Below are 25,784 nucleotides of genomic sequence, written 5' to 3' on the forward strand. Positions count from 1 at the left end.
CACACACACACACACACACACACACACACACACACACACACACACACACACACACACACACACACACACACGAGAGACACTCCTCAGCATATACAAGGTGAGATTACAGCATGAGCGTGTGCCAAAGTCTGTAAAAAAAAGTGTCAGTGTGGCTGTGAAGTATCCACAAGCCGCAGAGCTGCACGAGCAAAGAAATTCCTTTGATAACCGAGAGAGGTGCAGAAGATGGGAACCGAGTTCCTGTCAATCATCAGGAACCCCCTTCCTGCTCTTAACACAATGACTACAGTGTTCTACATAAAAAACCCTGCGTCCCTTCAACTGTAGCTCATGACCGGCTGTAGGGTGTGTGAGGAGGAGGGGTGGGGGGCATCCTAGACTCTGAGCTTGCCCTGAGGGTAGTTTAAAAAAAACACAAAGGCAATGGTTACGTCTCAACATATTCCTGAACAGAGTAAAGAGAGGTCTTCAAACAAACTAAAGCAGTTCATCAAGATGCAGCTGACTCACTAAAGCAAATGCTGGTAAAGAAGAAAAGAAATCTTGAATTTCAGAGTGTGTGTGTGTTTGAAAGAGAAAGAGACAAAAAGCTTGCTGAGGCAATTACAGGCTTCAGCTTAGCAGAAGGCTTTCAAAAGCATATCCACCCAGTCTTTGCAGCCGCTCACACACAGACTTAAAAGCTGTTAAAACACCCTCACAGCCGCTTTTTGTCCGAAACATGTTAGCTCAAAAATCCTGTTCCTTCCTGTTCTGACACATTCATTTGGGTTAACTTGACGGTGAAGTTGATTTATAACCCAAGACAAAAATCAGAAAGAGGAAATTCTTCCTTAGGCTCAAAGTTTAGTAAATTGATTTTCAGAGAACAGGAACACGATAAACATTCTGAACTACTTTGAGAAGTCTCTAAAAAGTTAAAAACTCACGAAAGAAGTGTTTGAATAGGTTAGCCATGTCCATTTTGGGCTCGCTGTCGCTCCCCCCCTCTCGGTCTTGTCTCTTTTCCCAGACCCAGCTCACTTCCCACTGCAGCTGCAGAGTTATTCCATGTGAACACCCAACGAGCTGGGAGGATTGCAGAGAAGGCCCGCCCACTCTGAGACCACGTGGTCAGGGGTTAGCCAATGAGGACGCAGGGTAAAGAGGGCCTCCAGTCCAAGCTCTGGAAAGCTGACTACAGAGGCCTCATGGAGAGAAGAAGAGTGAGAGGAGGAGGGGGGTGGCTTAAGAAAGAAAGGAAATAAAAAGAGAGCAGTATTTGAAAAGCAAAAGGGCCACTTTCTTAGTATATGAGATTATTCATTTGTATGTGAGGGGAAAATTATTAAGAAAAAAATGGATATTGTGGTGATGTAGCAATAGCTCTGAGTCAGAGGGATCAGTGTCACATGACAGCAGTTGTTTGTAGAGACACTCATAACTTTGCAACAAACCCAGGAAACATGAGTCCTCAAACATAGAAACACTCAAAACAGTTAAACAGCCTCTGACACACCACACTCTTACACATTCTCTTAAACTGTGAAACTACTTCACACCCGACAACAAAAAAACACTCATAAAAAATCAAATTTATCCTCCCACACAACACATTAAAAAGTGATCCAAAGGCTGTTCTTACTTTTCCACAAGTAACTATAAAAACCCTAACCGGGCTCATGTTGTACTAAATATAATTCTGGGTTATAAAATAGCCTAAATTTAAGTCACATTTTGTTTAATGTAAATGTATCAGTGAGTCAAGCAATCAGCAGCAGTTTGATCAATAGATAGTTCCCACAAGACTGGACCAGAAGCTAGTCAAACCTGAAACTAGCATTTTAGTAGTGGTCCGGTAAACTTGGCTACCTGTGAAACCTATGATCAGCGTTACACTGTTTTTCAGCCATTTTTTTCAAAGTTTTTGCAAGCTATGGCGTCATCAAAGCCTGAATCACAGGAAAGATTTGCTGTTAGGGATGTCCCGATCCAGATTTTTGGCTCCCGATACAATCCGATTTTTTTGATGATTAGTCTTTCCGATACCGATCCGATAGCTTTATTTCTTTATTTCTTTCCAAATGACAAGGTTGGTAGTATTAAAGCAAGCCCTGCTGTTCCCACGAGAAACATTCAGTTAGCAGATTTCGCAAGATGCAGTTTCAGCATTGTTGTTTTCCAGTGAAAAGTGTTCCCACACTGTGGACATGGTTGCATACTTATGCGCATCTTGACTTCTTAATGGCAGTTGTAAAGCATGATGATGCTGAAAACTGTCACGAAAACTGGATCGGCCCGATCACATCACATGACTAAATCAGACTGTACCTGATTTTCATAAAATGGCCATATCTGCCACCAATACTGATACTGAGGATCTGATCAGGACTTCCCTATTTGCTGTTATTAAGATACATGGAGGATAAAGGCTAAATGTGTGCAGAGTTGGACATAGTAAATGATATAATTCACAAAATGTATATACTATAAATAAACTACAAATCTTGAAGTCTTTCGACACTTTCAACCACAGCAACAGTGGCTGGTGAAAGATGTGAGGACACTAAAACTAAATTCTGATCACAGGCAAGTAAACAGTGTTATCCATCCATCCATCCATTTTCTTCCGCCTATCCGGGGTCGGGTCGCGGGGGCAGCAGCTTCAGGAGGGAGGCCCAGACCTCCCTCTCCCCAGCCACTTCTTCCAGCTCCTCCGGGGGAACTCCAAGGCGTTCCCAGGCCAGCCGAGTCCTGGGTCTTCCTCGGGGCCTCCTCCCGGTGGGACGTGCCCGGAATACCTCACCAGGGAGGCGTCCAGGAGGCATCCTTACCAGATGCCCGAGCCACCTCAACTGGCTCCTCTCGACGTGGAGGAGCAGYGGCTCTACTCTGAGTCCCTCCCGGATGACTGAGCTTCTCACCCTATCTCTAAGGGAGAGTCCAGCCACCCTGCGGAGGAAACCCATTTCGGCCGCTTGTATCCGGGACCTCGTTCTTTCGGTCATGACCCAAAGCTCATGACCATAGATGAGGGTAGGAACATAGATCGACCGGTAAATCGAGAGCTTCGCTTTCTGACTCAGCTCTCTCTTCACCACGACGGACCGGTACAGCGCCCGCTTTACAGCAGACGCTGCGCCAATCCGCCTGTCGATCTCCCGCTCCGTTCTTCCCCCATTCGTGAACAAGATCCCCAGATATTTAAACTCCTCCACTTGAGACAGGGCGACCCCCCTGACCCGGAGAAGGCACTCTGCCCTTTTCCGGCTCAAGACCATGGCCTCGGATTTGGAGGCACTGAGCTTCATCCCAGCCGCTTCGCACTCGGCCGCGAACCGCTCCAGCGAGAGCTGCAGATCTCGCTCCGATGAAGCCAACAGGACCACATCATCAGCAAAAAGCAGAGATGCGATCCTAAGGCCACCAAAATGGATCCCCTCAACACCTCGGCTGCGCCTAGAAATTCTGTCCATGAAAGTAATGAACAGAATCGGTGACAAAGGGCAGCCTTGGCGGAGTCCAACTCTCACCGGAAACGAGCCCGACTTACTGCCGGCAATGCGAACCAGTGAACCAGTAAACAGTGTTATGTATCTGAATATAACTAATACTACCATGGTCTTTATTTCTAGTCTCAAATTAGCATGAATTTCAATTGAAATGAACATAGAAATGTGTGTACACAATACTACTCAAATAATAGTAACAGCACACATGCAAACAAAAAGCACTTTACAGCAAACAGGAAGAAACAGTTCACATGTCCAAGAGATAAGTGTTCAGCAAACACTGCAGTGTCTGATACAGTTAAGAACTGATGACACATTTCTGATGAGAAATATCCAGAATATCCTCACTTTTGTTTTTTGTTTTTTCTTGAGGGAAAATGCTACTTTAGTGTACTTCAGCTACTTCTTCTAACAGATCACACTGTTCTGGTGTGCATCATCTTCACCACGCTGATTAAAAAAAGCAAGCCACCTTTTCTGTCAGTCTTCAAGTGCAGTGTGATATAACATTTTTGTTGGTGTAAAATGAAACGTGATAATGTGATTAAAGTTAGATAAAGCTGTGACAGAGATTAACGCGTTAACCACAACAACCAGAAGTTCCTCCTATTAGAGTTTTTTTTTCTTTTTGGTCTGTGGGGGAAACCCCAGAGAAAACCTATGTAAGGCCAAGGAGAACATGCAAACTCCACGCAGAAAGACCCCAGGTGCGAACCAGAGATCGAACCCAGGACCTTCTTGCTGTGAGGAATCAGTGCTAACCAGTGAGCCGTTGTGCTGCCCATGAGATACAACCTAAAGAGAACTAAGCTAAACAATTGTGGTCTAAGTACACCAACCAATCAAACAACTTGATATTTGATTAGTATGAAGATCCCCTACAGAGGTGTACTGCACTTAAGATAAAGTTTTAATATTAAAACCCACAAAAGAAATGACCAAACAGCAAAATCATATCGAAATCTAACCCCAAGTTATCTGTGTTCCACACTGAATGCCAGTGATACGTGTGCGTATCACAAATTATCATGAATGTCTGTCACCAAGAAGAGTTAAGCAGAGACAAATGGTATCCTTGGCATGCATACAGAGATTTGGCTGTAAGAAGCTTTTGGCAAATAGAAATGGTCAGAAATATTACCATAGTACTGACAGCAGAAACATAACGTGTCCAGTTACTATAAAATTTGTTTGGTTACTTTTACCCCTGAACTTATAAAACAATAATTAGATTATTATTGTTATTTATGTGTTATTACCAAGAGTGTCTTTCAGATTCTTGACAATAGAAGCTTTCCTTGCACTGTTTTTCCTCTCCACGTAGTTGGACGGTACAAAACCAGTTTTGTTGGTAGCATTTCGGACCCTCCACCAGGACTTGGAGTCGTCAAGTAGCCAGAGGCGCTCATTTTTCTTGATGTCCAACTCCTGGTCCTGCTGGGCCATGTAGTCAAACTTGGCGATGACAATCACCTCTTCGGTCATCTTGCGCTAGATAAACTGATAGAGAGACAATTTAGAATAAATGCTGGAGTAATTCATTGAAACTGAAAACATTAGTGCTCTCTGGGTAGCGTTAGAGGAAACACACTGATTTCTGTGGTTAAGTGCACTTGCAAGTAGAAGCCATAAGTAGTTCACTCACTATCTCTCTAATCTGAGATGATTGAGATATTAAAAAAACAATACATAACTTGTTTTTTAGATTTCCATAAAACTCTGCTTTACAAGATCTAAACTATCCCATCAAGTCTTGTTTTTCCCGATTTACTTTTTTTGCACATTTCACTCTTTAAATTGTAGATCTAAAAGTAAATTTTGAAGTGATCAGTAGATAAACAGTCGTACCTGTTCTGCATCAAAGCTGAAAACTTCACAGGCTCTGGAGCATCTGCTGATCTAGAAGAAGCAGCAACAACAAAAGAAATCACAAATCGACTCAAAGTTATTGTATGTCAGTCTTAACAAAGCTGTCAACTTGTTGTATAATCATGCCAAGAGGAAGGTGTGGACAGAAATATCCAAATATTATGCAGMTGCGTCTGGATGCTCCAGCACCCGTTTCCACAGTTTAGTCTTGCCAGACAGAATTTTCCTCCACCAATTGTGCTCTTGAAATAACAGAAAAAATTATTTTCTCTTCAGTCTTCCAACACCAACAGCTGTCAGAGAACAAAACTAATCGTTTGGAATCTCCGTTCTTTCCACATTTCAACATGGGATGATTTATATTAACGAGCCGTCCAACAATTGTCTTTTGTGTTAGCCACAAAAACATTAGCCAGGAGGATGGCAAAGATAATTCTTATGAGGGAAATAAATATGGCATAAGCAATGAGCCTACATCATGAACTGGAACTCTCTCACTGGGTCTTAATGATGTAGGATATTGCAATAAATTTAGCCCTGGCCTAGAAATGATTTCATATGCAGTCTTTGCAGATGGAGTGCTTGCATGAGCGAATTACAATTTATTAAGGCTGTTTTGTCTCCACTGACATCTTTGATTATCTAAAGTTATGGTTTTAGAGCTCTATGAACCGCTTTGAAAGTTTGTTCATAACAACGCTCACATTCACAACAACTAGTCTTATGACTAAGAAAGCCACTAGCTTGGTGTAACACTGCAAATACTTGGGTCAACACTGAGAGTAGGGGACTACTGAAGTGGCTGCTTAGCTGCTCTGATGTCATGGGAGTGGATGAAGTTTCAACTTTTACACCCCCCCACCGACTGACTTCAGGGACCAGACACTGACTTTACTGATAGAGGTCTAGGTTTTTATTTGGAGCAGCAGTAGTGTCTAGGTTTCAGTCACAGCTGTCCTTGAGATGGGCACAGAACCTGATCTTAGACAAACACGAGCAACCAAGCTGACATTCAGCCTGATTAACTAAAGTCAAAGATAAGTTGTTCTGCTTCTTTAAAAAATGTCCATGTGTCAATTGGAATTAGTTCCTTCTAAGGAATTTTAAAAARTTTGCATTATGTTATCATCAGGCAACTTTGGGGCTTCAGCTGTGACGGAGATCCAAAAGAGCCGCCTGAAATTTTCAAAACTTGTCTTACATTAAAAGGGGCTATATTATGTAAAATCACCTTTTTTGAGTTTTATATCATGTTATAATGTTATCCTCTCATCAAAAACATGCCCAGAGTCTTGCTTTGACTCATTCATGCATGTTTGAGAAATCCTGTGCTGTCCTGAGGCAGCMAGGCAGGGGAGCAAAAATGACTGGATGGGATTAGAACCTCCTTTTGGGTCTGAGCTCCCAATACTATTTCTCAGTGCAGTACTTTTCAGATTCAAAATACCTTTGAGGAAATGTATTTTCAGAAGCCAAGTAAACTACGCTGAGCTTCTGTATCACAGTCTTTGTGCTAGCGCCGACGCTATATTGCCTTATACTGTATGTATTAGCTCAGCGCTAGCGCGACAAACAARGTAAACTGAGGTCCTCCATCCTAATTTTTTTTTTCATTTTTGCATTTCTCCCTCTCTGTCATGTGGATGGAGGACTTCAGTGATGAGAGGATAATGTGTAGCACTGAGCTAATACATATATATATATGGTGATAGCGTCGGGGCTAACGCTAAAGCTAACAGGCTAAGCTGGGTTTCTTCTTCCATGAAGCAGCTCTGTTGTCCTCCATCCATATTTTCAGTTACAGGTTGAGTCATTTCTACCTTCTCCTCTCTGTCAACGCTCTCTGGTTTCATTTAAAAGAGCCAACCATCAGATATTGTCCAAGACTAACCTTCAGGGTAGATATAGCTCGCTAGCAGCCTCACACCGAGGACCTATCCACGTCATCATTTACCCAGAATGCTGTGCGTGTAAACAAAATGGCCCCGTCCGTGTAATATATTTTTAAACTTTTAGTTTAAAATTGATTAAAAACTGAACATCCTACAGTATTTTTACAGTCTTTATTTTACAGTTAAAATATATGTTTATTAAATAAAGTCTAATGTTAAAACTAATCATGGATCCCTTTAAAAATGATAAGAGGGACACGTTTGGTCTCATGTCAGTTTTTTGGTGAGTCAGAGAGGAAACCTCTTCAGCTCATACATAATGTAAGAATGTCTGCATTTAAATAAAATAAAAAAGGGAGGTGAAATGACCTAATGCACCATATAACATGCAAACTATGGCTTAATCTAACGGCATGCTATTTTCTGCTTCTTTTCCACCAATAATTACATTAGTGAACACTGGAAGACATGCAAGGGAGCGGCACACAAAAACAAGAGCTGATTTACTCTCCTCGAGTGCCTCATTCACGCGGATAAAAGCAACAATTTCTCCACTCCCTGGGCTGGACTACATAGCTACTTGCCAAGGAGGCAGACAAGAGTGTACGTGCTCCATCTCCCTTTACGATATTCCTCCCTAACTGTCGTTTTTCCACTTTACACTCTTCCAACCATTTCATGGTAGACTCATTAGTGAAGGCCATTTCCTTTCTAAACAGGGTCACATTTTCAGGCTGAACTCTGTACACTTCACACCTTTTTCCAACTGTCATTACTTTCTTAAACCTAAGGTGACTGAGCACAAAAGTACACGAGTGTCACAATGACTTACAACAGTGCAGATGTGAGGGAAGATCAAAAAGTTAGCTGGCAGATGCTCTGAATTCATTGCGCAGCTGCAGACTGAGGCAAGACCAGTTGCCACTCCAAAACATGAAATGCCAAGTCAGACAGGTCAAACTGCTCAATAGTGTCACATTCAATATAAATCCACTTTACGCCAACAGTACTAGTTTAAAAACCAGACTACATCACCCAAATATACAAACACCGTTTCCCATAAAATCCACCTCAAATCCCATGTTTAGATTAGAGTAACAAAATAGTTAAATGTGCATTTTTACAACACAATTTGGACATTCTTAGATTAACCCTCAACTGCATGTCAGTGGTGTATAGCAGAGGTTCTCAAACTGGGGTCCCAGGACCCCCAGGAGTCTGCGAGAGATATCTTGGGGGTCCTCAAAAAATTTCACTAAATTGTTAATTTGGTTTTTATTCTAAAAAAAAATGCATGGGGAACAATGAATTAATATAACAAACATAATAAACTAAAGAAAATATTTATTCCCATGGCATTTAGGGGTTGAAATGACAGTAAATTACCCTTTAAAAAAAGCATGGGGTTTATGAGGGGGGTCCCTGGAATTTTTTTGCTCTTGTAAGGGATCCTCGGACCCAAAACGTTTGAGAATCCCTGGTGTATAGGAGATGCAAATGCGCAGTTTTGTGAGTTTTTTTGGTTACTTGTATGAAACAGTTACAGGAGTTCACCACATCCTGCTGTCTCTACAGCTGCTGATACAACCTTGTGTTTCTACAGATGGGGAAGAGAGAAAGAAACAAAAATGGGTTGAGGTCTAGTCAACGAGCACACCTAGTGGCCTGTGTTATAATTTAACAGTGGGATGCTAGTCAAAAGKCAAGCATGAGAAAATGAAAATATACTGTAACCGTTTACTACTGGTGTGACATGTTGTAAATATTAGGTCACATGAAGTGGACGTAGTACAGATTAAACCACAGAAAAAAATATGGATCCGTATTTCTCCTTGTGATGGGGACAAGTGGTGTCATTCTGCTCAGCGGGACTGCTGAGGCACTGAGACAGCAACAGCATGAGCTCACAGAGGCAGACAGGGTAACCTAATCCCTGTGACAGCCTGCTAAAATCACAGGGCTCTGCTGCCTTCTGGAATGTGCTCTGTATTCTTGTTGCTAACTCAGCCCCCGTGGCACTATGGCACTTATTCCAACTTACACCAAAACCTGCCTTTTAGCCACAAGTCAGGGCTGCATCACGTGTGTTTCAATGGACAGAAGAGCTTGTGCTCTTTTCCACACTGAACCACATCAGCTAAAAGCCCTTGAGACAGACTCTCATCCCTGCTGTCCGAGATTCTCCCAAAACAAAACAGCGGCAAAGCAGCAAAGGGTCATGGGAGACTTGGCAGGCCAGCTGTGAGACAGGAAGTGTGGACACAAGGGTGACCGGATGATGGGAAAGTGATGCTATCTGACAGAATACAGGCTCGACCCCTAAGCTGAGGAGAGTTCAGATAACTTATCATTGCACTGATGCGTGTAATATACTTTGTCAAAGAGATGAGACAAGACATTCAGGACTAGTTAACACCAACATGAATGAAAAATAAAATCCCTCATTAGAAAACTGTACAGATTCAGGATCATTACCATTTAATTAGGGTGGGGCCTCTGGTGTTTTAACTAAACATATAGACTGAACTCATGACTGTGTGAAAGCGGTTGGTTATCCACCACTCGGGATCACCCTCTGCAGCTGGGAAAAGCCTAAAATAGTTTGTGGCTCACGTCCTTTGAGAACTGCCAGAGATTTACTCTCATAGCAGCAAACAACAGCAAAACTTTTGAGCTTTCTAGTAGACCCACTACACATCAAAGGGCTCCCTCTGCACTTTAAACAAGTCTGTGTGAAACGTACATGGCAGCCATGGTTTGAAAGGTGCGACAGCTTTGACAGTTTACCTAGAAAATTCCCAAGTAACCAAGCTGCGTTTCTAGCTTTAGAACGCATTTCTCATTAAACTCAATGATAAAAATAACTGATCATAAGATACTTGAGGAAAATTAACAAACAGAAGCAACACTGAAGTGATTTCACTTCCTTATTTCACTTTACACTTTATTACAGCTACAAATTCCCCAGTCTGGCTGTTATGGTCTGGTTAGCAATGATGAACAGACTTGTTTATTAATAAATAAGAATTTGAGATGTCAAACAATGAGTTTGGGGTGGGTTTTTTAAATAAAAGTGTTTTCACTTAATCCTTAATTGTAACTTATAACATGAACTACTCAGCCAAGGTCAAACTTTCTCAGTACACAACACAATGGTTGACCATGTTTTCCAGTTGTGTCTGCATGCTGGTCAAACTTTTTTAAGGAAATTATTTATTTAAAATTATTCATTAAATTACCTCTTCATAGCTGCAGTTACTGGACTTCTTTTTATTCTGAAAAGGTGGATGGAAACGGCAAAATTCGCAAAAACGTCCTCAATTTTGCCAAAAAGTTTATACGCTCACTTGAGGTGGTTTTTGGATTTTCTGAAAAAGTGTTAATGCGCAAAAGGGGAGATGGAAACACGTTTGCTGAATAAATTCTGATGTAGTAAACATTTCTCTCATTTACTGTTGGACAGCTGTTCCCACTGTCCAACAATTGTACCTCCATAAATTCAAAGTTGTTCTCCGCTGCTCATATTATCACTGGGACCCCCTCCATCTGACATACAACACCAGTCCTACAGCAGTTACACTGGCTTCCCATTAAAAATCGCATCACTTACAAGATCCTGCTTCATTCATTTAAGGCCATTAGCAACCTTGCTTCTCCATATATTTTCTCACTTCTCAATGCTTACACTCCCACCTGTAATTTTCGATCCTCCACTTCCTCCCAACTAATTCCATACGCTCATCTGACCACCAGGAAGTCAAGAGCCTTCAGCAGCTCAGCCCCTCGTCCTTGGAACTCTCTGCCCCAGGCCTTTAGAAATTTTGTTTCCATTACCACCTTCAAATCCCAGCTCAAAATTCACCTGCTCAGGAAAACATATACATTAAAACCATAAATCTTTGTAACTACCATACAAATTCCATTAATCTCCCATTATTGCACATAGGTTATTTATTGTTGTTGCTTATTCTTTGCACTATTTTATTCTGTTAATTTTTGGATTGCAGATGATGCAGTATCGATGTCATGAAATGCAGATCGGGGGCAGGAAGTAAATGAAGTCATGTTTCCTTCTGTTGACTCAGCGCCAAAACGCCTAAATTCTGTGCCGTGTACAGTTGTTGAAGCCACTCTAATCAGGAGAAATATCAAAGTTTTTTTCATATTTCGAAAGTAGTGTGTCTCAAGGGAGTTAAATTTTAAAAACTTGCAGGAAAAAATAGGACAAAAGTGGATCAACGATCTACGGTTAAAAACAGGAAGTGCGGAAACGAACAATGCAACAGTTTGCAATAACCACTTTCTAACGGGTCAGGATTATATTGTTTAAATCATATTGTCAGATATTTCCCTGGATAGTTACCGGTATGTGAATTTGGGTTTACAGAAGATAAATAAATTATTTGCAAGTAGATCCAAGCACACAGAAATAACAGGAGTTAACTTGTTGTTAGCGTTAGCGATAGCATTATTATCATAGGCTAACTACCTAAAATAGCACAACTCACCCAGRMAGAAACAAGTCAATAGCAATTTAAAGTTTCTTTGGATCCTAAATGTTTGACCCAACCTGAAACTAAATAATTGTAGCTTTGAGGCTTTTGAAAGCTTTCATCTGGCTCATCGTACCCTAAAACACGAGGTCTGCAGCACCAGATAGTAGTTTATGTTGATCACCTCAACATCGGGTGAATCCTCCAGATTATATAACAAGTTTTTTTATTAAGATAATATCAATCATATCCTAAATGTACGCTTTTTTTTTTGCGATATCTTGTTTGTGCCAGCTCATTTAGGGCATTAGTGTACTTGCTGTGATCCATTTCGCTGTGTTTTGAACCAGAGCAAATCACTTCCTGCCCCCCATCTGACATTCATGTAAGACAAACATTTCTTCCATCTTATCTATCTTAACTATAACTGAGATGAAAGTAACACTTCAGGAACACCTGGCTATACATTGTTAGTTACAGGGGTTTGACTGTGACAATCACAATAAAATAAAGTATTCTGTGAAAATAAAGAGAATACAACATTTTATTTTATTTTCCTATTCTGGTATGTCCACTGTATCTGGTAATTCACAGGACCTAATTGTTTCCTCACAACAACTGGACCTGACCATTTTGGCGCAAGCTTAGAGGAAAATCTATCAGTAGCTTATTCATAACAAATCCCTGTCTAAACAGATGATTGTACACGCTCAAGCGGGTTCTTTTAAATTATTTTTTAAAACAAAATCCCAAACAAATGCAACATTCAATTATAATACATCAATTTATCCTTTTTTTTTTTTTTTTTGGGGGGGGGGGGGAGTGTCCCCGTACTGGCCACCACTCTAACATCTTTCAGACAGCTTCCTCCTGCATCCACAGTTAATCCTGTAGGATGCGGTTCATCCTTCTTGGTGGTATGCTAACATTACCCTGGATACCGTGGCTCTTGATACCTCACAAAGACTTGCTGTCTTGGTCACAGATGCGCCAGCAAGACGTGCACCAACATTTTGTCCTTTTTGAACTCTGGTATGTCACCCATAATGTTGTGTGCACTGCAATATTTTGAGCAAAACTGTGCTCTTACCCTGCTAATTGAACCTTCACACTCTGCTCTTACTGGTGCAATGTGCAATTAATGAAGACTGACCACCAGGCTGGTCCAATTTAGCCATAAAACCTCCCACACTAAAATGACAGGTGTTTCAGTTCCATTGTCTAACCTCTGCATGTTTATCCATAAATGTGGCAATGTGAAAAACAAATGAACTGTTATAACCCCATTCAGTTGTATTTTAATTTCAGATACCCCGCACCTTGCACAGTGGCTGTTAGATATTGAAAGGAAGAAGTGGGTGAAAGATAATGGATGGACGGATGGATAAGCCATCAACAATGTGGAATCATAACTCTCCATTTCTTTAACAGTGAATACGGATTTCCAGCTCATGTTTTTCCAGGAGGAAACTCAATGATCAAACTGCCAGAGTTCTAAACTTACTGGCACTGATAAACCTAAGAAACACAGAACAAAACCAGGATATGTTTATTTGAAATCCACTTGCAGTAACAAGAAATTGCTAAAAATCAATTGTTGACGCTATGCTGATGAAAAAATAACAGCTTCTGAGAAAAGTCATCAAGCAGAAGAACATATTTACTGTTCTAGGTGATGAATCAGTTCATTGAAAAAAAGCTAACATGTGAGGGTGTATAAAAAAGTCACATTCACCGAGTCTTTTCATGTGGGTGCCTGCTGAAAAAAAGCACATTTATKAAATCAGTGATCTATATCAGCTCAAAGCATCCTTATTCATTCACATTGCCTCCAAGAAGTAAGATAGAAATACTATTTAATAATTATTGGAAAAACTAACTACAGTACACTGATATTTCAAGGTCTTTAAAATGAAAATAAATTAAATCAAGAATATTTAACTTACAGAAACTAGTCACACTAAGAGCTGCATCTGTTGAAAAATGCTATTTATCTAATACCTCTATAAAAAAAAAGAGAGGACTTGTTTCCTTGGAGCCCACCTGGATCATCAGCCCACGCACTTTTATCCACACCCGGAGGTTGCCACATCTTGTCTTGGGTGGTCTACCAAGACCAACCAATGATAGCCAAGTCCAAAATATTCTAGATTAAAATGAAAGAAAATCTAAACCCTTAGCTTCCTTGACAAACTGTGAAATCTCCAGGAGATTTCAAATCCTTAATCCCAGTTTGCATACTACAGCAGAAGGATTTCCAATATTAGTGCCTTACTTTTAATTTACACTACATGCGTCTCCGCTCCGCTGCGCTGTGGTGCGCAGGTCGCAGCTGTTCGTTTGTGTCTCAATTTATTCAGCCTCCGCTCCACTCCGGTCCGACAGAGATTGTGGAGGAAGGAGATTGCGTGACAAATTCAGTGAAAAATGTGGAAGTCACAGCAAAAAATAATCAATTCTGTGAAAGATGAACTCCAAACACAGCTGACAATGATATACCGTATTTTTCAGACTATAAGCTGCGACTTTTTTCCTGAACTTTTAACCATGCGGCTTATAGTCCGAAAAATACGGTAAAGGCTTTTGATCTATATGTTGAAACTGTCTCGCTGTCGTCTTTCTGAAATTTCTGATTTCAAAATAAAATCCATGTGTATCGTGTGTGTACACACATATGCTTCATGCTACATGTTTCTGATTCCCAAACAGAACGATACATTCTGACAGTATTTGTGTAGAAATATATCCATATATTTATTAATATAGCTGCAATTTTGACATTATTCCGACAAATTATCMAACCTAAAAGTGTCTTATTTTGAAAATACGGATGTTGTGCTTGTTTCTTTTCCTGTTGGTGCGACGTAATCTTTAAAACTTTACTCCGRCGCAGCTCCGGCATCTGGCAGAAATAGGATCTGATCTAATTTTGCCGGATCGCCGTCCGCTCACTGCCGCGCGCAGCCAGTGTAAACACTCTCATTGATTATAATGGGTGCGTATTTGCTGCGGAGGTCAGACCGGAGCGAAGCCGTAACGCATGTAGTGTAAATTAGGGGTTAAAGCCATTTGTGGTTTGGTTTTGTACACTTTCTCTGATGATGCACAACAAATCTTAAGTGGCCAGGTGGATTTTAACTACAGCGGTTTGGGGGGGGGGGGGGGGGGGTTGCCAACCTATTGCTTACAATTAGACTACATTGGGAATGCTTGGCACAGACGTTCAAGAGTCACATGGTGTAACGTGTGCATGAGCATTTTGATTGCAGTAGGTTTTCTAGRCTGCATCCTAATGCCACAAAAATGTAAGCACTGCACAAATCAGCATATACTAGATCTCTGATAGGACACGGGCAAGAAAGCAAACATTTTTTTCCCCAGAAACCCTCACCGCTGTAGTGCGCAACACAGGCGCCCTACACACATTTCAAACAACAAGCAGACTGTTCTTCATCAAAACTGGCTTTTTTAGAATGCTAACTAAAAGAGCACAATGAAGACTCATGTTGGGTTAAATAAAGCCAACATTGCTATGGTAACTTTGTAATTGTGCACGTAAATTAGAGAACATCAAATATCCTTCCAAAGGACCCATCAAGTTTTTTTATACAATCAAAGGGTATCAAAAAATACTTAACCAAAAAAACACTACTAAACCCATTTGAATGTTTGTCCGATAACACAACTTATGATGTGGCAGAAAATATAAGCTTTGAGCACATCAAAAGTTTTGCTGTTATCTACAGTTTTCATTTCATGTATAAAAAAATAAAAATGTAGCTCGAACAAACATTTTACGTAATGTGATACAATAATTAAATGAGAACCTACTCATTGTGTGGTCAAATACTGAAATAAAATGTGTGTGAATGTCAGTGTTTCCTCATACTCTGATAGTAAATGAGGTGCATTTCTGAAGAGACATTACGAAAACACTTGTTTTTTTCCTAAGTCACAAATACACAACAAGATCAATTATAACATGATGGTTGTGGTTTCACAAGTACTCGCATCCCCATTTTTAGTCTGCCAAACCCAATGAAACCAAAAACATAAAAAAGCACTAATAAACTGAGAATTACATAACTGAAACTGCATACTTCTTTTCACCGTAGAAGAGGAAGTCTAGTCACTAACTCCAAATGAAAATATGTGGCAAATATCTCAACCACACAAACCCATAGTGCGTGAGGTTTTGCAGAAGTGAAGAGATCAAGCATGAACAAAGTGCAATGTTTGATAACTTTGCTTTGGAATATATTCAAAGCTGAATAGTGTCAGATTGAGAATGCTTTTTTTTTTTTTCAGACAGAAGGCAGTACAGGGTGTACAGTATACATGTGTATACTGGTTGAGTCATAATACTAATAACAGTTTGAACGTTTGCATTCAGTCTACAATCAAACATCATCAGGAGTAATTAAATATTCAAACCTAACRTTTCTGCTTTTATGTCCTGCATTTTAAAACATTATTTGAATGCTTTTCTTCTGTTAAACACAAAAAACCAAAGAACAATTGAAATAAAATTAAAAAAGAATTAAATACAGATTTTCCTAAATGTATCAGTGTAGTTATTTTTTTGTAAAATGACAAATCTTGTGTTTTACTTTCAGTTGCTCTTCTGAAAACATAACCAAAAATAAAAAAGTACCAACTATAAGGAGAAGTACTGTGGGAGGTGTCTGTGTCTCAGCTTGTTACAAAGGGAAAGACAATGGCTAAGATGTGTAGTGATTGTGGAAGAAATGTTTTGACATGCATAAATTAAAATGATCAGATTTTAAACACCATCATCTAATTATAAACATTGATCTTACATGAATTTAGAAAAAAGCCAATATATGGGCCAATGTTAAGCTGAAGTAAAGGAATATCAAAACCTAGATATCTGTATTTCAGTAAACAGAAAGAATGTTTGCTGACAGTTGTTTAACTAAACCAACACACTTGGTCAGTTGTTTGGGAAAAAAATGTAAAAAAAGAAGAAATGAAAAAAAGGACATCTTATGCAATAACTAAGACTAGGGGGATAACATATGATGAGTAAATCATAGAAGACTAGAAATCCCTACTTCTCCATTTCACAACTGAGGGAAAATTTCAGGCCACATTACTTTTCTGGCTATTACGACATGCACAGTTGGTATTTTTCCTCTTGGCTGTGGGGACAGATTTGGCCGCTGCAGGCCAATGGCAGCACACAGACAGGAACTGGGGAAGAAGCACGAGCAGAATCTTCTATAAAAAGAGATTATAGCATATCCATAAGGGTTTTCTGTCATAAAACTCACACAACAAAGCCGTTAGCGTGTGAGTCAACAGGAGCTGTGAATATGACAGCTGAAATAAACATGCCACGATCAGCACCCATAGGTGGCAGCGAAAGCTTTAGTACAAACCTCAATTGTTTGCATTAACTGGCAGCTGACAGGTGTAAATTTTCCAAACAAGCTGCCTAAGCAGCTATTTTTGGCCTTGAAATGTAAAAAATAAAATGTGTGCCTTTGAGCATTAAATGCTTACAAGCGTGACTTCATCCCCTCGCTGCCTGTTAATGGCAATAAAGCAGAGATCGTAAAGTACTTTGGCTTTCCGGGAGCAGTGCATTTGCTTATTGTGGAGCAGCAATCAGCATAAAGTAGAGACATATGTCATTTCTGAAGAGGTCAGCTGTTACTACCAAAAACTGCTGCTTAGCGAGTGTAGCAGCACATTTCAGTTCCACATTGGTTTTAAACGGCCGCTTGCTCGAATTCACTGAACATTAAAGGCCTAGCATTCCTTCAAGGAATATGTGTCGCTCACTGATGATTAGGCCAGAGTTTTGTACTAAAATCATCTTAAAGTGCACCTATTGTGCAAAATTCGCTTTTTTCGTGTTTTTAAACTTACTTTTGGGTCTCTACTGCTTAGAGAAGCAGTCCAAACACCAAAATAATGCACCCAGCCGTTTTTTTTAGCTGTAATTACATGTATTTTTAGGTATCTGGAAACATGGTCTTTCTCAAAGCACGTTATTCTGACATCACAATAACTAGGGCTGTGTATTGACAAGAATTTGGCGATACGATACATATGACAGAGGGGTCACGATATGATATATCCCGATATATTGCGATACTATAAGCAAGGCGATATATTGCGATTTTTTTGTCCGAAAATTCTATTAAATAAAAACCTCTTGCAGGGGAAAAAATGAAAAACCAAAATTCATTGTCTCAGAAAATTCTAATATTACATAGACATGCTTTTGATACATTTAGCTGTGTTCTGCTTTGTATGTATTTTATTTGTTTCATATTTCGTCCATGTTTTCAATTATTAGACTAACTTTGCCAATAAATAGTTTGAAAATATATTTTTTGCACCTTTTAGTTTTTAATATTAATTTACAATATGGTCACCCAACACTTAACAATGGCCTCTATCTCAAAAGGTAGAGGAGCCAAGTGGGTGGCTCACTGCTGCCAACTAGTGGTCAGAGGCTGAACTACAACATAAAAATAATGGCTGGCAGGAAAGTTGACATTTTAAACCTTAATAAAAAAATCGATACAGGGCTTTAGAATATCGATACAGTATCGGGAAATGAAATATCGCGATATTTCAGTGTATCGACATTTTCTTACACCCCTAACAATAACAGTCACCTAGCAATCTAAACCAGAGTCCTGCTCCTCAGGAGGCAACTCGGTGAAGCTCCGCCCACTTCCTCATACAGCACGTTCTGGAGAGATCTGAAGAAGAGGCGGAACTGAAAATGCGAAATTTCATTATTTGAGATTCTTTTTGTGAATTAAATCAATTGAACATGTTTTGTATAGCCCAACAGATGTATCCTAACTTGTGCTAAGACCCCCATAATAGGCCGACTTTAAGACGAAATAAGAAAAAAGTTATACACACAGTTGCATGCCATCCCAAAGCAATGCATCACAAGAAAACCACCACCCAGAGCTAATTCGATTCCCTGTGTCTTTCAGGGACTCCCACAAAAAAGCACCACGCAGAATAAAATATCCATTTCCTCTCCCGGAAAACTTTAATGTGACTATCACTGTAACTCTGATGTTCAGCAGCTGTTATTGTTTGGAAATGTTCCCTGCTCACGTCCTTTGAAATATGACTGAATACATCTCATCAAATTTGTAAGTTGACACGGGCTAACATAATCTGATAACTGTGCAGTGTGTTGGATGGAATTTCTAAAAGGCTACAAGAGCTTGCCAGCTATTATCCAGCTGTATTGTGCTGCTGGAGGATGACATTTACTGCGGTTTGGGTTGTGCTAAATAAGAACAATGTCAAGACGTATAAACAGGGTGTGATACTTTTACATGTCAGGCCACGAAATAAACAGTTAGATAATAAATACTGATAGTGGACAAATTTGGTACATGTGTTAAAGKAACTATTCTATCAAATTAGTAAATTTACTACACTTTGTAAACAAAGTATTTTTGGACTTTAACACTGCTGATGAGCTCAAACATGAGTAGTTTCCTGAGATATCAACTCGCTTTCTTGAAAAACACTGAACAATACGTTTTTATGGCAATTACCTGTAAAACTAATAAACAAACAAGAAAGTAAAAAAGATTAAAAAAATATGCATCTGCTGAAGGAATTTCATTAATAACTATCTGAGCATGTAAACCGAATTTCCAGATGACTACAAACAAATCAGTGCAGAACATAAAAWTATACCAAATGAAGCTAAAAGTTACAACGTGAAAAGAGCACAAAAAGTGGAAAATACTAAAGTAGTTGGGAATGCACCAAAATCATCAMGCAGGGGGTCTCTCTGCAGAGACCCCCTTCTCAAAATCAATGAGACAACTCTACAGAGCTCTAGTGTTTTAACGCCATTGCGGTTCCAATTAAGAGATCGTCTCCATTTTCAGCTGTTGGAGTAAAACAGAAAGGTCTAATGTCACGTAAAACTAAGTTACCTCCTAACTTAAGCATGACAGCGTGTCACGCCGTCCAACTTGGCTAACCACCTATCTGGGACGATTCATAAAAACAAACAAAAAAAAAACTATACATTACAAATACCTCGGTTTGGAGGCACAATAACGAGACCGCTCTGTTGTTTCCTATGCGACAGGCTGTTTTAGCCCGCGTGAGCTTCAGGGGAGAAAAGAAGCTAGTTTATCCCTCCTGGAGTGACGCTAGTGCGGCGGCGGCGGCGGGGGCAGCCTTGACCACCAGCCAGCCTGATTCTGTTCAGTCATGCCACGTCTTACCTGACTGATGATGGCCACCTCTTTTTTTTTTTTTATCTCCTTCTGGAAATTATTTATCTGTTGAAGCGTCTGGAACAAGATGCCCGCGCAGAGGACCCTAGCTAGCCAGCAGCTATTTTTCCCCCACACAAGCCAAACGGCTAGCTTAGCTGATTAAATACCGCCTGTTGGAATAGCATTTCTGCATCCGAACATGTCAGTAGCACCGCCAGGCTAACTGGCTGCAGATTGCTCTCGCGCTCAGTCCCACCCAYGTGCCAAATCCTCCTTCCGGGATTGGCCGAGAGAGGATTTTCTCTGTTTTGATTGGCCGAGGCCACTGTCAGTCAAACACACTGCAGCTGTTGCTGTTCTGCGTTCCTACAAAAAACATCGTTCTGAGTTTGCCTTGTTAGGGTAAAAAATGTCACCACTTAGTATAAAATAAACGTTTACAAAAATGCACTTTATTAGTTTGCTTATTGTACTGCAATGCACTAATGAGAGTTCTTATAATATGATTTGTCCCMAAAAAAATGTGTTGGACAAGAAGCATATATTTTATAGAATTTTGGAAAACAAACTGATCTGCGTAATCTGTACACAGTTACCGACAAAAGTTGCAACATATCAAAACAAAAACCAGTACAAAATAAAACGTTTAGTTTAATAAAACAGCTACCAAACTGGGTTTTCTTTTATTACCCAGGATCACACACCAGGCAGTCACAAMAGACAATATCAGTGGTTCCCAAACTTTTTATCTAATGACCCAAAAAATATCCATGGCAAAAACTTGTGACCCCATATATTACTGGTCTGAGTACACGAACTTTGTTAACCCTAAAAACACAGGCTTTTTGACAACCTAAACAGCTTGTACACAAACACAAATACTTATTTATAATTTTTTGTGTGTTTTGTAATAGTTATAGGGAAAATATTACATTAGCAATTATTTTATTACCCTTTAAATTGATTTCTGGAGATTATCCAAGGTGCTTCATGGTCCCAAGCCCAACTTTGGGAACCAAAGTGCACTGGTTCCAAAACTTTTCAGCCTTTGACCCACAAAATAACAGTAGCAGAGACCTGTGCTCCCAACTATTTTTGGAGGATAAACATTTGTATCAGGTCAACTAAACATGGGCATAGTAACATTTTTTATACTACATTTATCCATTTTAAATACACTAACATTACTCCTTTGCAACAACTAAGGCAAAAATGTAATTAATTCTGAAAATCTTTTCAGGACCCCACCTTGATGTTTCGGGACCCCACTTTGGGTCCCRACCCCAACTTTGGGAAACACTGGCCTATATGATCAGTATATTTACTTTAAATAAACATTAGTTATCCTGTTGTTTTTGATAAAATTATGAAAATGCCTAGTCATCTGCACCATTTACCTCAAACTCTTGCATCCCTGCTCTTACATATATACATTCACATCAAAACGTGATCAGTTGTCACTCACTCACCCCCTCTTCTGATGTATCTAATAAGCATGTCTGTGGTTAAGAGAGTTGCAGAGTAATTTGGAAGGCTTTGCAGCTCGCTGCAGGATGCAGCCTGTTTCCTGCTCAAACAGATGGGCCTTCTCTGCATGTGCTCTGCGTTCTGCACCCAAAACCCCTTCCTCAAGCACGTCCAAAATAGCTGTGTATGATGGAAGGCAAAACTAACTTTGTCTCAGTTTTGTCACACTGTAGATATAAATAAACCTTGACTGGTTTTTTATTTTTATTTTTAGGTGAGTCACAACTTAAAAAATCAAAACAAAAAGTGAGTAGGGCTTATTTTAGTATGAAACAAACATCTCTTGTGGATTGTGCACCATTTTTTTTTATTAATTTTCCGTGACATCAGTGGATTATCWTTTCACAGGACAGTTTTTATTTGAGCAACACATCTGCTTTGGGTTTGTTTTTTATGTGCAAGTGTGTTTAACAGTCAGCTGATACAGCGTGTACATATCACACATCAGTAATGAATATTCCCCATAATTACACAGCTTCTGAAGAATAAATAAAAAAGGAACTATAATATGTTACCTGTCAAACTGTTCCCAATGAGAAAAGAAACATTAGCTGAGATTCTTTTATTTTTACAAGTACACCACTAATTAGCTTCATATTACTGCAGGGTGTCAGAGAAATAAAGTAAACTGTGCCACCTGCAGGGCTGTTGGTGAAGCACGCTTGCTGTGGAGCGCCAGCTTTGAAAAGGCCTCTTTCATCCTTTTTCCCCCACTTCTATTTCCATCATGATTGTGTCTCTATTTCATTCCATTGCTGTTGTTTCGCCTTTGGGCAAAAAAAAAAAAAAAATCTCAGAGACTGTTGGTTTTCCAAAAGAAAAGAGACATCGCCGACTGGTCCGATACAGAAATAAAGTAGATGGATGTGGGTTGTTAAAGGGAGACTTTAATTCAGTACAGTGCACCCGCCTCTGGCTATTAGTTTGACATGCATCTGAAAGTAAACAGAAGCCACATCCAGAGAGGTTAATCACCGCKGTTAAAGATTAAGCAGCTTCCGAGTTCAGAGCTGCAGTTTGAGCACAAAACATTTCACTTTTCACCCATGAAGTTAATCAAACATTTGGATCTATTTCAGAATACTTTATTTACTTTAACTTAACATACAATGGTACACATATTTCGTTTTCTTCTTGGACCCTCTGGGAAATTCTTGCAAGAATTTGTGTTTCGTATCAACACATAAAGCTAAGAAAATTGATGGCAGTTAATTTACTCAATACCGTGTTTATTTTTAGTTGTTGTTTTTTTCTTCTCACTCACAGTATGAATGCTTTCTGGACTGATATTTACAGACTGGCAGTGTGAACAGAGGAAAATACTTGCAGATGTCTTGCTTTTATCCTTTTTTTTTAGCTTGTGAGTTGTGACACAGTTTGACATTAAAGCAGCGCTGTTAGAGGGAAGTTGTCACAATATTACAATTGTCTTTTTTATTTCACACATAAATATTAAGACATAAGTTACACAACTGGCACACTTTTTGACAGCACAGCACCACAAAAAATCATTGGAGATCCAGACATTCTTTAAATTGCACAACCAAGCAACATTGTAAACAGATGGACTGATGTGTTTTCGATTCATTTGATAGGTGAGTCCAGGATCTCTTGATAATCCTGCCGGATTGCCCTGCTCACCCTGTACAGCTTGACTCCGGTTAGCGTGAACACGCTGACCATGATGACCAGGCCGCCGATCACGTCGTACACTGACGGGATCATCCTCAGGACGATGAGCTGCAGAAACATGGAGACAACGATCTCTAGGTGCTGCACGGTGCTAACTAAGGCTGCGTGAAACTTATTCAGAGCATAATAGACTCCGAGGAATGCCACGGTGGAGCAGATACAGATCCCGATTAAATAGCCCCAGGTTTCTCCATCCAAAGGGATGATAGGCTCCTGCATGATAAACATGGTGGAAGCACCCCACACTGTGCCCGTCCACCCAAAGGTAAAGAGTGCCGTCCACATGCTGACGCGCTCCTTGATGGCTCTGTAGACGATCATGGAAAGGGCCGCAGTCAAGCCTGCCATTACTGTCATTGTGTAGCCAAAAGCCTCCTTCCAGAACCCCAGGCTGGACTTCTCCTCGTCCGCTACATTTGGCACCATAACGAGGCACAGACCGAACACGCTGCCCACAACCGTGACCACATCTGTGTAGCTCAGCCTCTCGTCCAGCAGCAGGAACGCCAGTATCGCGCTGAAGACCGTGGTGGAGGCACGCCACATGATGGTGCCGTTGCTGGGGGGTACTATGGCAAAGGACGTGTAGGCGCAAGTGATCGAGATCACGTTGCAGACACCGTAGAAGAAGAGAYGTAATCGGTAGCCTTTGGGGCCAAAGGGGGCCTCGTGGTAGTAGAAGACCACCAGGATGGACAAGACTTGGATCACGGAGCGGATGAAAAGTAGCTCCAGGGAGGGAACCTTTGAGCGGTCCGCTGCTAAACGGGTAATCAGCGACACACAGCCGTGAGCCACGGCTGCACCRAACAAGGCCATCCAGGTCACTCTGGAGGCCAACACATTGGCCTCGCCAAAGCTGGCCAGCTGGCCTTCGACCCCCCTGTCTCTTTGCACACTTGGCTGCTTAGGCGGGGTCTCCATGGTTCCAAAGAAAGTCCTACCCCCTTTCGAGTCAGACACCAGTCTTTTCCCAACATTTGCCTCTGCAAAGGTGCCAAAGTCCTCAAAGGAGGGCGCGTCATCGTAGCCTTCATCGCCAGGCTGGGGGAAGTGAGTGGCATATTTCACTGTCACCGTGTTTGGGTGGATCTTGACCCTCTTTTTTGATCCATACTGAAACGAAGATGAAGATCCATCCATGATTTCAAGATTTGAGAGGGGGTCGCCTGAAAGAAAGAAGAGAAAATATTCAGACTTGAGCGGCAAAAGAGAGGTTTTCCTCCGTTTTGTAAATAGGCTACACATCCCAAGTGAGCTCATTGAAGCCAAGCAGCAAACACTCTGAGGGTGATGCAGTCTGATGGGAATTACATAATGGGAATTCACAGAGAGGCTGATGTGGGCCACTTCAGAGATGAATGGAGTGGTGCACAATAATTAAGCAATCCTTGAATAAATTACAGAGTAAAAAAAGGGGCAACTGATGCTGAAGTGTTTGAATAATGATTTCTCAAACCTTTCACCAGCAGAAGGATTAGAATTGGTGAWTGGTTACAAAACCAACCACCAAATTTTATGATTAATTTTTTTGTTGAACAACCTGAAAGTATTTGGTACATTATGTTCTATCTTTTTTATTATTTCATTTACAACAGCACTCTTTTAAGTATTCAACCCAACATAAACTGGAACCACCAGGGGGCAGATGAATACTCCTGTTTGCCTTCTAGTTGCTCCTCCTTTTTCTTTTTTTAAACTTCAAAATATTACTCAATAAGACAAGACTGGATTTTGTTGAACAGAAATTAAAGCTAAATAAATATCTTCAACGTTAAAATGTTTCATCTTCAGCAAGAAAAAACATCATAATGAAATACAAAATATAGGATTTCTGCTTATAATAAACATCAAGCACCATAAATTATATTTTAATATTTTATCATGGTAAATAAAATCAGTTTATATTTTATCTAACAAGTATTTTTCCAGATTAGACAGTTGTATTAAAACTGGATTTTTGACTGAAACGATAAAAAAAAATGTAATTTACCCGCCTTACCTTGTTATTCTTTAGTTCCTATTGGTGCATGAGTGCAGCTTTGTGTCATAAAAGCAGGTTTTGTCGGATATCTTTATATTTGCTCGTCTGCAACTGCCATCTCTCCATCTTCCTCCCACCTGAAGTGAAGATGGACCTAGATTATTTAATCCCTCACGCCGCCGTCGACGGGCTTTGCCTCTGCTTCTGCAGCTGATGAAGCTGCTGCTGCTGAGGCGGGTGATGGTGATGAGGAGGAGGAGGAGGATGGGGGTGAGGGGGGCGAAGAGGGAAACAACTGTCACTGTCACAGCCAGCGGTTTCCTCTCCTGCCCAGTCCTGCTCCCCACCTATTCACTCCTCCGTCATACCTCGGTGTTTGGGGGGTGGGGGCCGCTCAGACAACCCAGATTAAACCCAACTCTCCTTTTTGTATAAATTATAGAGATTAGAAACAAAACTTGGGGGTGGGGGTGGGAGATGCATTAGGTTTCCCAGCTTCAAGTCGCATGACAAAACAGGATTTAAAGGCATATTAATAGAAAGGATTACATATCAGATTATTTTAAAACATGAAAAGGAAAAAAATTGTA

At 40.4% G+C, this 25,784-nt stretch overlaps 2 protein-coding genes across 4 annotated transcripts in view; both read right to left on the reverse strand.

The window, feature by feature from the left end:
* Positions 1-20,233, reverse strand: part of nck1b (NCK adaptor protein 1b) — a 30,843-nt gene extending 10,610 nt beyond the window's left edge. Inside the window, exons 1-3 of one of the 3 annotated variants that reach the window (XM_014002161.1) lie at positions 19,998-20,233; positions 5,340-5,390; positions 4,751-4,991 (exon numbers count right to left, since the gene is read on the reverse strand). In XM_014002161.1, the coding sequence (XP_013857615.1) occupies positions 4,751-4,976 (226 nt within the window). In that variant the 5' untranslated portion in view covers positions 4,977-4,991; positions 5,340-5,390; positions 19,998-20,233. Of the gene's footprint in view, positions 1-929; positions 1,046-4,750; positions 4,992-5,339; positions 5,391-19,700; positions 19,724-19,997 lie in introns of those variants that run through there. The other 2 variants (XM_014002162.1, XM_014002163.1) reach the window with 2 other exon arrangements.
* Positions 20,234-21,806: 1,573 nt separating this feature from the next.
* slc35g2b (solute carrier family 35 member G2b) lies at positions 21,807-25,525 on the reverse strand. Its single transcript, XM_014002160.1, has 2 exons — positions 25,213-25,525; positions 21,807-24,379 (listed from the first exon to the last, which is right to left on the reverse strand). The coding sequence occupies exon 2, from the start codon at positions 24,351-24,353 to the stop codon at positions 23,103-23,105; it is 1,251 nt and encodes a 416-aa protein (XP_013857614.1). The 5' UTR covers positions 24,354-24,379; positions 25,213-25,525; the 3' UTR covers positions 21,807-23,102.
* Between the last annotated feature and the right edge of the window lie 259 nt (positions 25,526-25,784).

The sequence above is a fragment of the Austrofundulus limnaeus genome, unplaced genomic scaffold, assembly GCF_001266775.1.
Source record: "Austrofundulus limnaeus strain Quisiro unplaced genomic scaffold, Austrofundulus_limnaeus-1.0 Scaffold12, whole genome shotgun sequence".
Lineage (NCBI taxonomy): Eukaryota > Metazoa > Chordata > Actinopteri > Cyprinodontiformes > Rivulidae > Austrofundulus > Austrofundulus limnaeus.